Below are 10,920 nucleotides of genomic sequence, written 5' to 3'. Positions count from 1 at the left end.
CGTGGGCCCCAGCGCTCCCGACAGCATCTCCGACACAACCGCGCCCGACCGACCGATCCCCGCCTCCCGCCCGCCGGCCCGCCGCCCCCGCCCCCGGCACACGCCGCACGCTAGTGCGGACGCCACAATCTCAGCGAACGACGACCAACGGACGAAAACAGAGACGCCGGATTTGCCGTCGGCAGCCGGACGCCACCAACAAGAGCTTGCCTCCCGCGTCGACCATGGCAGTCTGTCCCAAGTTGTGCGCGCGCGTGCACACGAGCACAGTCGTCCTCCCAGCTATCGGGCCTTCGTCGTCATCATCATCATCACCATGGAACGCAACTCGACAGACATCCCCCTCCGCGACTTTGTCGGCTACGGGCGCAACCCCCCGGACGCCCAATGGCCCAACGGTGCGCGCATCGCGGTCTCCTTCGTCCTCAACTACGAGGAAGGCGGCGAGGTGAGGAATAACCCACCAGGCGTCATCGATGCCACCTTAATACTCTCATCGCCTGTCCGCACGGCCCATGCTAAACACGTGTTCGCCACGCCTAGTACAACCCGCTTAACGGAGACGCTCGTACGGAGGCAAACCTCAACGAGCGCTTCGGCGCAACGCCCCTCAAGGACGGTAGCCGCGACTGGCCGATGGAGTCCCAGTACGAGTACGGCTCCCGCGCCGGCGTCTGGCGCATCATGAACCTCTTCGACAAGCATGACATGAAGGTCAGCGTCCCCGCTACCACGGCGCCGCCTTGGGCATGTCCAATTCGAGTCCTAAACCGTAATGGCTCGCGGCCACACAGATAACTATTTATGCGGTCGGTCGTGCACTCGACGTTAATCCGCCCGCGGGACCCGAGTTCGAGAAGCATGGACACGAGCTCGCTATGCACGGCTACCGGTGCGTCCCCTTGCACTATTTCCCGTAGGGAAAAATACCGAAAGGTCCATGCTAAATTTCTTGCGTTCACAGCTGGATCGATCACCCTGACCTCGAGAACGATCCCGAGGCGGAAAAGGCGCTAATTCGAGCGGGCATCGCGTCCATCCAGCGGAACTCCGTCTCGGGCAAGCCCCCGGGCGGTTGGTACCTCGGCCGGCCCTCGACGCGGTCGAGGGCCCTCATCGCCCAGGTCCACAAGGAACAAGGCATCCCGCTCCACTGGCAGAGCGATTCCTGTGCGTGTTTGCTGCCGCTTCCATACTCGGGTCCTTCTCCGCTTGCGATCCGCGTCTCGCACGTTCTCTCGTTCGCGTAACCATTCATCGGCGGAGAGGCGCCGGGACGCCACCGAGACCACCGCGCTAAACGATGTGAATTGTGTTTTTGTGCGCACAGATGCCGATGACCTCCCGTACTGGATTCCGTATCCCGGCGGCGAGAGGCACGAGGGCCTGCTCATGATTCCGTACAGTAAGCCTCTTCGTTTTCTTCTTTCCGACTGGGACACGATAGATATCCCTCCTGCTGACTTTCTTACTCTTCCTTCCTTTACTGCTCGCGTCCGGCACGGCATAGCTTACGACAATAACGACTTCAAGTTTACTCAGCCGCCCGGCTTCACGTCCGCGAGCGGCTTCGAAGAGTACCTGAAGAACGCCTTCGACACGCTCTACGAAGAGGGCGGCAAGATGATGTCCATCGGCCTACACTGTCGCGTGTGAGTACCCGGGAACTCTTCAGAGCCACAGTCACAATCAGACTTTTCGCCCTTCTCGACCACGTCTGTTTCCTCCTTCCCTTATCGCAACTCGGTGACGCAATCACGCTCACTCCCTGGTGATTTTCTTCTCCCACGTTCGCAGTATCGGCAAGCCAGGACGCTTCCCTGCGCTCAAGCACTTTGTGGAATACATCTCCAAGAAACCAGGCGTGTGGGTCGCGACGCGCAGCGAGATCGCGAAGCACTGGGCCGAAAAGGTATCTAGCGTTCCCACAATTGTTCTATTCTTTGCTCGCGGGCTCATGATCACTTTTTTTGGCGATACAGTTCCCGTACGATCCGGAGGCCATCAAGCACGCGCCGGCTTTCGACAAGCCGTGGTGAGGTGGAGAGCGCCGATAATGATTGATCTCTCGATCGTTTTCTGAACGCCGGAGCGACATATATGAAAGGACGATCGATCTTGAACTGCCTGCTGGACTGAACGTTGAACGACGTGATCTATCCGTTATATGGACATATGCGAAACTCGGGGGAGGCAAAACGAACTCAGACTTTTGCCGGAGGGGTGCTGTCTATCTGTCAGGGATCTCATTGAAATCGACGAAGTCGGAACGCCAACGCCACGCGTCACCCCGATGCGGGTTTGAGCGTATCATGCCCTCCCCACCTCCATGTACAACAATAAACCTCCGCCACACGCGGAAGGATGCCCACGGGCTCGACTTCTTTCTCCGCATTTGGTGGCGCCCGAGAAGCCAAACGCCCCCATCTTCGACAGCCAGCTTGCTTCGAAGACTTCATCAGCCCCTGCTTCACGAACGCCAGCCCGCAGTGTTTTGGCCCTGCCCAGGCTAATTTCGGTACCGACCAAAGTTGCCGGGTTCGCGCCTTGTTCCTCCATCGGTACCCAGTGCGCACGCCGGCCGCTCGCCCCAGCTCCGCAAACCCGAACCCGCGCCAAGGATGTGAACCACGCCCGGCGGCTGTTCGCAGTCCGGTCGCTCGCTCCGCCTCCCCTGCCTGCGGGAGCGTGGGGGCTTCTGCCTATCTTTGCTCGCTGTTCCGCGCCCGTCTTGCGCTATCGATGCCACCGGCTTCGACTTTTGGGGGGATGCGTGCCGCAGGCTGAACGTTGCCAGGTTTTGCCAGGTCCCAAGGCCTCAGGCTGCCATCGTGACGGCGTCAGCCAACTTGTTATTACCTGTTTCCGGTGTGTGTGTGTGTGTAGATCCGCCACGCTGGCTATAGAGCATCATCATGCCCTTCAAAGATCCGTTCGCGTCGCTCCGAACCCATCCCCTCACCCCACGAAGGACTAAAGCCCATCCGCCCCGTCTCGTCGGTAGCCTGCGCTTGCGCTCCACCTGCATCGCCCTGCGTCAGTGGAAACCATGTCTGTCGTTTCACTCGCCGTCTCCGAGTAGGTTCTGCATCCGAACCCGGGGTATACGCATCTTGGCGTGCTCACCACAAAACCTTACCTCGCAGAAACAATCCGGTCACCGTCGACGATCTTCGCGCCACCGTCGGCAAAATTGGTGACATCGACATCAGGGAAGAGGAGGAAACGGATTACCTACGTTTCCTTCAAGCGCTCTACGACTCTGTACAGCCGTAAGTATCAAGTATCGCGTCGTTCTCGTTGCGGCGCTTCGGTGTCTGTTCGCTCTCGCTAATGCATTTATCGTGCCTGGTGCTCGGCAGGCTTCTGGACGAAGAAGATTACTATCCGGTCCCGGATCGTGAGCGGTTTCCTCGACAGAACGTACACTTTCCAAACCCCGAGGATAATCAGTTGGGCGCTTGGGCCTGGAGGTCAGATATCCCTTTATTAGGGACTTTTGCAACGGTTGATCGTTGTCCGCAGGTACACGCTGAAGGATGTGAAAACGGATGCGACGAAAACCGGGCCACTGGCCGGACGCACCGTCTGCCTCAAAGATTGCATCGCCGTGGCCGACGTACCCTGCCTCATGGGCACAGATGTCGTCACAGACTGGGTGCCGAAGCTTGACGCAACGGCAAGCTTCCCGGCTCGTTTGTCTATCGTTACACAGTTGCTGATGTTATCATAAGGTTGTCACCCGTCTGCTCGAGGCCGGTGCGACCATCGTCGGCCAAGCCGTTTGCGAAAGCATGTGCACCTTCGCCGCCTCGTTCTCCGCCGCCACAGGGCCCGTTCACAATCCGTACTGCAGAGGGCGAAGCGCCGGCGGCTCGTCCTCGGGATGCTCTGCCTTAGTCGGTGCAGGCCTCGTCGATCTGGCGGTTGGCGCGGACCAGGGTGGAAGCATACGCATGCCCGCGGCGCTTTGTGGTTGCGTCGGTCTCAAGCCGAGTCAGTGTGCCGCGCTTCATCCCTCAGTACCGAGTTGACCGAGTTGTGCAGCATTTGGACTGGTGTCTTACACTGGGATAGTGTCCAACGAACCTACGAACGATCATGCAGGTTTGCTCGTTGATATTCAGTGGATCAGCACGCGCTTACCACGACCAAAGGTCCAATAACCTCCAATGTCCTCGACAATGCCTTAATGTTGCAAGTCATCGCGGGTGCCGACAACATCGACGACAGGCAAGGTCCGGGAACACCCTTCCCCGGATCGGTGCCTCAGTATTACTCCCTGCTGCTCGCCTCCCGGATCCAGGGCGTCAAGGGCATGAAAATCGGCCTCCTGCGCGAAGGACTCGACATGCCAGCCATGGACCCGCGCGTTCGTGCCAGGGTCGTAGAGACCTGCATGAAGTTCCAGGCACTCGGGGCCGTCGTTGAAGAGATAAGCATACCTATCCACAATCGCGGACCGGCGTACCACCTCGCTGCCACGCGCATGGCGGGCTATATGGGCAGAATCGGCGCAACATGCAGTCGGAGGCAGCTCTACCTGAACGATCTGCAAGACAAGTTTTTGCCGTGGACGCAGGAAAAGTGGGACAAGGTATGTCATGAGCTCCGGTGGACTGATCATTCCTTCTGACAGTCCTATAGTTATTCCCCTCTGCAAGTAACCTCATGTTAAACGGATTGTATTTGTGGGACAAGTATCCAACGGTGAGCGTTATCCCACCTGTCAACTGTTTCATTCGAAGTTAAACCGTCCTTCAGCTGTACGGAAAATCTCAAAACCTTCTACGAAAACTGCGTGATGCTTACGACGAGCGTCTACGCGAGTACGATATCATCGTACTCCCTGCCGTCCCCGCTCCGGCAAACACGCTTGCTGACGCGAACGCAACGCCAGCTGCCAAGCTCGCGAAGACCGTTGGACAGGTAATCGTTCCGTTTAAGCAACCTGCATCCCTCGCTCACCGATTTATCTCCGCCAGAATCTGAACTGCGCCATGTTCAACCAAACGGGACACCCTGCGTTGGTTATGCCCATAGGGATGCTGCCGCCGGCCGAGGGTCCGGCAGACTTGAAGTTGCCCATCTCTCTGCAAATCATCGGGAAACACTACGACGAGCTGACAATATACCGCGCTGCGCTGGCCTTAGAGGATCATTTGGGTGATTGGAAGGCTCTCTGAGTCATCCACATAATGTATGTATAACCGGTAATCGGGATTGGGGCCGAAGAAGCCGTATGTATTGAATAGGTAGAGCAACACGACTTGATGCAGTACTCTCCCACTTATATGTTATCCTCTGCGCTGTTCTCGATCATCGCGGCATAGTCTTCGTACGTCGCAAACGTGGGCAACGACTTGAGCTTCTTCCGTCCCCTCCTGACCTCGGAAGCGCGCTTGCGCTTCTTCGTACCACCGCCGATACCGCCCCACTCCTCGGCGTCTCCTTCGTCCTCATCTGTGCCCGCATCAGACCCATCGTAGGGGATGAGGCCTTCAGGAACCTCCTCGTCGAGGTCTACGAGGTCTTCGGCGTCGGACGCCTCCGCAAGCGATAAACCATCATCGTCATCATCGTCATCCTGTGCGGATTCGGCATCCTCGTCCTCTTCTTGATCATCGTCGGCCACATCTGGACCTGCTTCTGCGTCGGAGTCGGCAGACAGGTCATCGGCCACGGCGTCATCCAAGTCCGAAGGGAGGTCATCCTCATCCTCGTCGTCCATAAGCAGATCGTCGTCACCCTCTTCGCGGGGCATCGTCGCCTTCATTGCCTAAAGATACGCAATTTAGTGTTTGACGATATGGGAGTCACTGGCTGGAATCGTTACCTTCCAGATCTCGGCTTCCTCTTCGTCGCTGCCGTCCTCCGATTCAGATCCACGCTCCGCAGACTGGCCCTTATCTTCGTCGTTGTGCTCGTCGTCATCGCTAGAGACGCCCTCATCGTCCTCTTCATCTTCTTCGTCCTCGCCCCTTTCCTTCCTCTTAGCTGCCTTGGAACGGGCGGCCTCCTTTCTCTTCTTAGCCGAGAAATACTTGTGGAAGAACAGCTACAAGCCGTGATCACAAGGTCAGACAACGGTGCTCGAAAAATGCAAATTCGAAAATATGCAAACCTGGTCCTCCGGAACATCCTCCGGTCGTCGCTTCAACAGCTGCTCCTCGTTCATCAATCCCAGACCGTCCGTGACCTCGCCCCGGCGAAGATGCACGCCCGTCGCCCCTCCCCCCAGGGTGGCTGCGACGGCGGGCTGCATTGCGCTATCACCCTTCAATTTCGGTTTCTTCGGGTTCTTGTACACGAAGCGGTCGAGGAAGTGCGACAAAGTGTTGAGCGCAAGGTCGGGCTGGGCGGTCACGGGTTGCGAGGCGAGCAGCTGTCGCGCGTGAAGGGCGACGGAAGGGTGGAAGTGGTGAAGGAGGGGCGTCTATGGGATAACATTAGAATCGCTAGAATGCGAGCTTGTACGAGGAAGTCACGTACGAGCTCCCATAGAGGCGACGAGCCCGCGTGAGCATACTGGGGGTCACGCTTCTTTGGGTCGTATGCCTCTGCGTTTTCTGATTTGGAGGGTGGCGTAGTAAGCATAGCACGGAGCCCCGGTATCGTGCTGAAGAGCTATACATGTTCGTCAGCCCATGTCCTGCCGGAGATGACCGGAATGCGGACCTCGCCAAGAAGGAACAGCCCGCCCGCAATAAATTCTGTACCGCACCCGCCAAACGCGCCACTCGCGATGACCTGCACGAACCGTCTGATGACAGCCTTCACCCTTGCCGCATTCGGGTCCGACTTCAGCGACTTGAAGAGGAGGTTGAGGTACATCGCCTGCTTGTTGGAGGTCGCCAGTCGGGGATCGTGAAGCGACGCGTAAAGCGTGCGGTAGTAGCGATCTTGCACCTGCGCACCCGAGGACGACGCAGATGGTTTTGATGAGGAGGATGGGGGGGATGGGCGGCGGAGCGAGACGCAAATCTGGTGGATGAGGACGAGGGCTTGCAAGGAGATGTTGAAGGTCGATTTGTGCGTGATAAGGAACAGCGTGTCGATGTGTCGGTTGAACCTGTAAGAACGCGTACGTTAGGAGGAGCTCGAAGAGGAAGTGGCAGAGCGAGACTTACCCAAGATCTCCTTCCGAGATTTTGGCGAAGGGGAGTGCACGGTTGATCCCGGTCAGCAGTGCCGATATCAACCTCGAGTTCGAGTCTTCGATCTCGGTGAACATCCCGTCCGCGTTCACTTCGCGCCCTTTGCCCTTCCTGTCTTTGCCCTTCTCCTTCTGAAACTTCCCTCCCTTATCCTTCCCCCCGTCCTTCTCTCCCTTCTCACTGACGGACTGCGCGTCATCCGCCTCGCCGCCCTCCCCGAGTAGATCCTTGAACAGATCGAAATATACATTGATAAGCTGCACCGCGACGTCGCGCTCCTTGGGAGTCAGCACGATCTGGTTGAACGTGATTGTCGTATAGTAACGCGCGTGCATGTTCCGCTGCCCCCTTTTCGGAGTATCCTTCGTATGTCCCTTCGGGCCGGCGTCGCCGAAACGAATATGGGTGGATTTGGAGGTAGCTGAGGCGCTCGAGGAGAGCGCGGTATGGAACATGCGCGAAACGGCTTCGCGGACAACGACGAGCTTCATGGACGGGTGAGCCTGTAGCAGCTGCAGTACGTGGTGCGACGCTCGGGAGCATATTGTGCGGTCACTGTCGCCCTGTAACGTCAATTCAGATCAAACAAGTCTGTATGCATTGGGTGAGAGTATTGGATGACGTACAAGCTTGTTGACGAGCAAACGCAGCAAATTCTGTTCTTGCTCAGGCTGCGAGCGAAGTAAGGCAGCGATCTGGGACAATGCCTGCGTGCGGACGTATGGCAATGGATCGAGGGACAGCGTCTAGAGGGGGAGGATCCGGGGTGAGCTAAGAGGTCGTCTGTATGTCAAAGCAAACAAGCGACGCGTACCTCCATGATCTGTATAACTGAGAAAAAGTACTTCTTCAACCAGTCTTCGAAATACCATATAAGGAGGTGACGTTCCGAAACGTCAGGATGAAGGAGAGGTTGATCACGGAAGTATCTGCACAAAACCACGGACGGTCAATTCACGGAGCTTGCATGAGGATCTATTAACGTACTTCAGCTTTCTGCTTGGTCCTCCTCCGCCGACCCACCAATCGACGATACATCGCAACGCCTTCAAGCTCTCCTCCCTCCCTCCCTTCCCCTTCCCCCGCTCCGCCATTCCCTTCAAACTCTCCAACGCTTTCGTGTTATGTAGCGGGCTACTCTGGACGAGTAGCGTGAGAGCGCTGAGCTTGTCGCTGAGCGTCCCGGCCTGCAACACTTTCTGCAAGAAGGTCGCGTCCGCCGACGAGGATGCAATCCCGGCCTTGTTCTCGGACGAGTTATAGGTTTTGAGTTCCGCATCGTGTAGGGAAGATGCGCGCGCGAGGAGCGCCGTGACTTTGGCGGGTGAGGCTACAGCTAGCGGCTTGGAGGGCACAGGAAGAGGCAATAGTTGGGTGAACCATTGCGGAGAGGGTTCGACAAGTAAATGTGGTTTTTTGCCTGTGCCCTTCATTGATCTTGTACGAGCGTAGCGGGCACAAGCAGCGCGGAAAGATTTTGGCAGGCCAATGAAGCGTGGGAAAGTGGCTGTGCTTTTCTCTCTCTCTCTCTCTCTCTCTCTCTCTCTCTCTTCCATCTGATCGTGTACTGCGCCAGCTGTGAATATTTCGAATTCAGGCTCGATGAAAGCTCAAGGGACTCCGTATATACGGAAATTTATTGCTCTGGTCAACGAGTCATAGCTGGTGGTGGTCCATTCCTGCTACAATAACCAGCGGCGCATATCCACCCCCGAAGCGACTCCCGGATACTCATATAACCCACGATTCTCCTGAATTAATACATGAGACTAGACACGATGCACAGGATCGAAGTCAATCTTGCCTCCAGTGATAGTATCCTGGTCAATCTGCAGTTCCCTTCAAACCGTGCATCCGCACCCAGGGATACAAGCCGGGAGCGTTGCTATTCCGCCCCTCGCGGTGAAAGCTGGCTCGCGCTTGACAGCCGTTTCGCAGGGACAACACGGCAGTCCTGCTGGTGTGGCGACGGCCACGCCGACGAAGCCCACGAGGATCAATGCGATGATGCGAATAGTGAGCATGGAGGTGTTGGTTTTGCGCGTTGCTGTCGCTGATACCCTTATGGTTTCCCCGTCATACAGCTTTTATATCCTCTGGCTAGGTTGCCAAGCCCCTCAGAGCTCGGAACTCCGCAACACGTCGGACCCCTCAGGCGACGCCAACGACCCTTGTGCACTACACGACGCCCTATGCATTCCCAGCCCCGGCTTCCGGGACCGCTTGGTAGAAAGGAGCGAAGTGTTCATCCTGACCCCACAGATCAAACGCAGCGCCATCATCTCTGCATACCGACCAAACAGCCTATACGGTCATTGCTTGGCACAGATCCGGGCGGAGACTTATACCGAATGATGTAGAGTTCCCTTGCGCCAAGAACCGAGCAGTCCGGACCTGCTCCTCGACTATCCAGAGAGGATAGACAAAAACCTTGTTACGGCGTTCAAGCGTTTGCGTTCCATTCTCACAAGCGCTACACAGCTCAGGTATCTATCACCGTATACTTCGCCTTCATCGGAGTACTCTGTAACGGCGGAGAAGTACGTCATGGCATTCTCTCTGTGTTCAGGGTGTGCCTTACCTGATGTCGTTCATGGTAGGCAAGCGCACGGCCTGCAACTTGGAATGACCGCGTCCCGCTTGAGGAGATTGCGAGGCGGGCAGGGACAGCAGCCAATGTCCGGTGTAGGCGTGACTGTTGCGGTCGCGACGCCGACAAGCGCGGCGAAAGCGCATAGGATGAATTTGACTTGTGCGACGTGCATTTCAGGATAATTGGCCCTCCTTCGACCTCCACCAGTTGACTTTATATCTCTCGTGGCACGTGCACCACCGTCCGAGCCGCTTCCGTCAATCCACGCACACGGACTGTCCATGCATTCTCTCATGTCTCGCATCATGCATGACACCCAGGCCTGTCGACGCTCGCGCCACCTTCCGCGCGGTGGTCAACGTCAGGAGTCTATATTTGTTGATGCTTTTCAGGTCCATACTCGTGCGAGTTGCTATATAGCCGGTAAATAGATAGGTTTCACTTGGAAGTCATGAAGAAGTCGAGGACCCATTCAAGCCCAACTCGGTCATACCACCCTTTCCTTCCTTCAGGACTCCTCGCCGGTTATAAACGTAACCGCGGCTGCTCTATCCATGAGCTTATACAGAAGAACACGTGAATTGGCGTTCTTACCTTGCTCGCCCCTGAAACCGCATCACAACGGACAATTGCAATCGGGAGATACGCGACATGTTGGCAGCGAGATGGTTGCCTTTGTCGTAGGCGTTGCCTCTCGCTTGACTGTAATAGCGCCTCCTCCGAGGGTCTTACAAGGACAACACGGCAAGCGTAAATCAACCGAGGCTGGAGTGGCAACCGCCAGGCCGATGACGGTAGCGACAAGTGGCGCGAGGATAGAACCTGTACGCATATTCGGTTATGCTGGGGATGAATTCTTACGTTCTCATGACAAGGATGGTCGATTTCTATCCTGCTTAACCCATCGGCTTCGCAGGGCTCCTCAGTGTAGGCGGTCAGCGCTATCTGGTATGCATGACCACTGCAGTCCGCTCCAAGAGGATGGCAGGCGGTGCTAGCAGTTGTCAGCGGAAGATGCACTGTCCGGAAATGCAAGCTGACTGAAGATGCCAAGGAGCCGATGGTCCCGGTCGTCACTGCATTCTGATCGTTTCATCGAAAGTACGAGTACCGGAACAACATTAAGAACTCCGTGCCGGCGCAGGAACCATTCCCCAACAACTCCGTTCT

General features: G+C 56.8%; 3 protein-coding genes across 3 annotated transcripts; 2 read left to right on the top strand and 1 right to left on the bottom strand.

The window, feature by feature from the left end:
• Window positions 1-316: 316 nt before the first annotated feature.
• On the top strand, window positions 317-2,458 carry PUNSTDRAFT_108208 (chitin deacetylase; the record flags this gene model as incomplete). Its single annotated transcript, XM_007388182.1, has 8 exons — window positions 317-448; window positions 544-714; window positions 795-892; window positions 965-1,170; window positions 1,331-1,405; window positions 1,511-1,652; window positions 1,798-1,912; window positions 1,983-2,458. The coding sequence occupies 8 exons, from the start codon at window positions 317-319 to the stop codon at window positions 2,037-2,039; spliced, it is 996 nt and encodes a 331-aa protein (XP_007388244.1). The 3' UTR covers window positions 2,040-2,458.
• Window positions 2,459-2,549: 91 nt separating this feature from the next.
• On the top strand, window positions 2,550-5,186 carry PUNSTDRAFT_146429 (amidase signature enzyme; the record flags this gene model as incomplete). Its single annotated transcript, XM_007388181.1, has 10 exons — window positions 2,550-3,078; window positions 3,147-3,272; window positions 3,363-3,473; window positions 3,526-3,679; window positions 3,735-3,996; window positions 4,048-4,107; window positions 4,158-4,597; window positions 4,648-4,710; window positions 4,765-4,929; window positions 4,986-5,186. Exons 1-10 carry the CDS (start codon window positions 3,050-3,052, stop codon window positions 5,184-5,186), a joined length of 1,611 nt encoding a protein of 536 aa, XP_007388243.1. The 5' UTR covers window positions 2,550-3,049.
• On the bottom strand, window positions 5,173-8,694 carry PUNSTDRAFT_146428 (CBF-domain-containing protein). Its single transcript, XM_007388180.1, has 9 exons — window positions 8,145-8,694; window positions 7,972-8,086; window positions 7,784-7,903; window positions 7,131-7,720; window positions 6,679-7,072; window positions 6,493-6,627; window positions 6,125-6,436; window positions 5,837-6,058; window positions 5,173-5,779 (listed from the first exon to the last, which is right to left on the bottom strand). Exons 1-9 carry the CDS (start codon window positions 8,588-8,590, stop codon window positions 5,291-5,293), a joined length of 2,823 nt encoding a protein of 940 aa, XP_007388242.1. The 5' UTR covers window positions 8,591-8,694; the 3' UTR covers window positions 5,173-5,290.
• Window positions 8,695-10,920: the final 2,226 nt, after the last annotated feature.

This window comes from Punctularia strigosozonata (assembly GCF_000264995.1).
Source record: "Punctularia strigosozonata HHB-11173 SS5 unplaced genomic scaffold PUNSTscaffold_17, whole genome shotgun sequence".
Lineage (NCBI taxonomy): Eukaryota > Fungi > Basidiomycota > Agaricomycetes > Corticiales > Punctulariaceae > Punctularia > Punctularia strigosozonata.
This window is presented reverse-complemented; position numbering and strand designations above follow the sequence as displayed.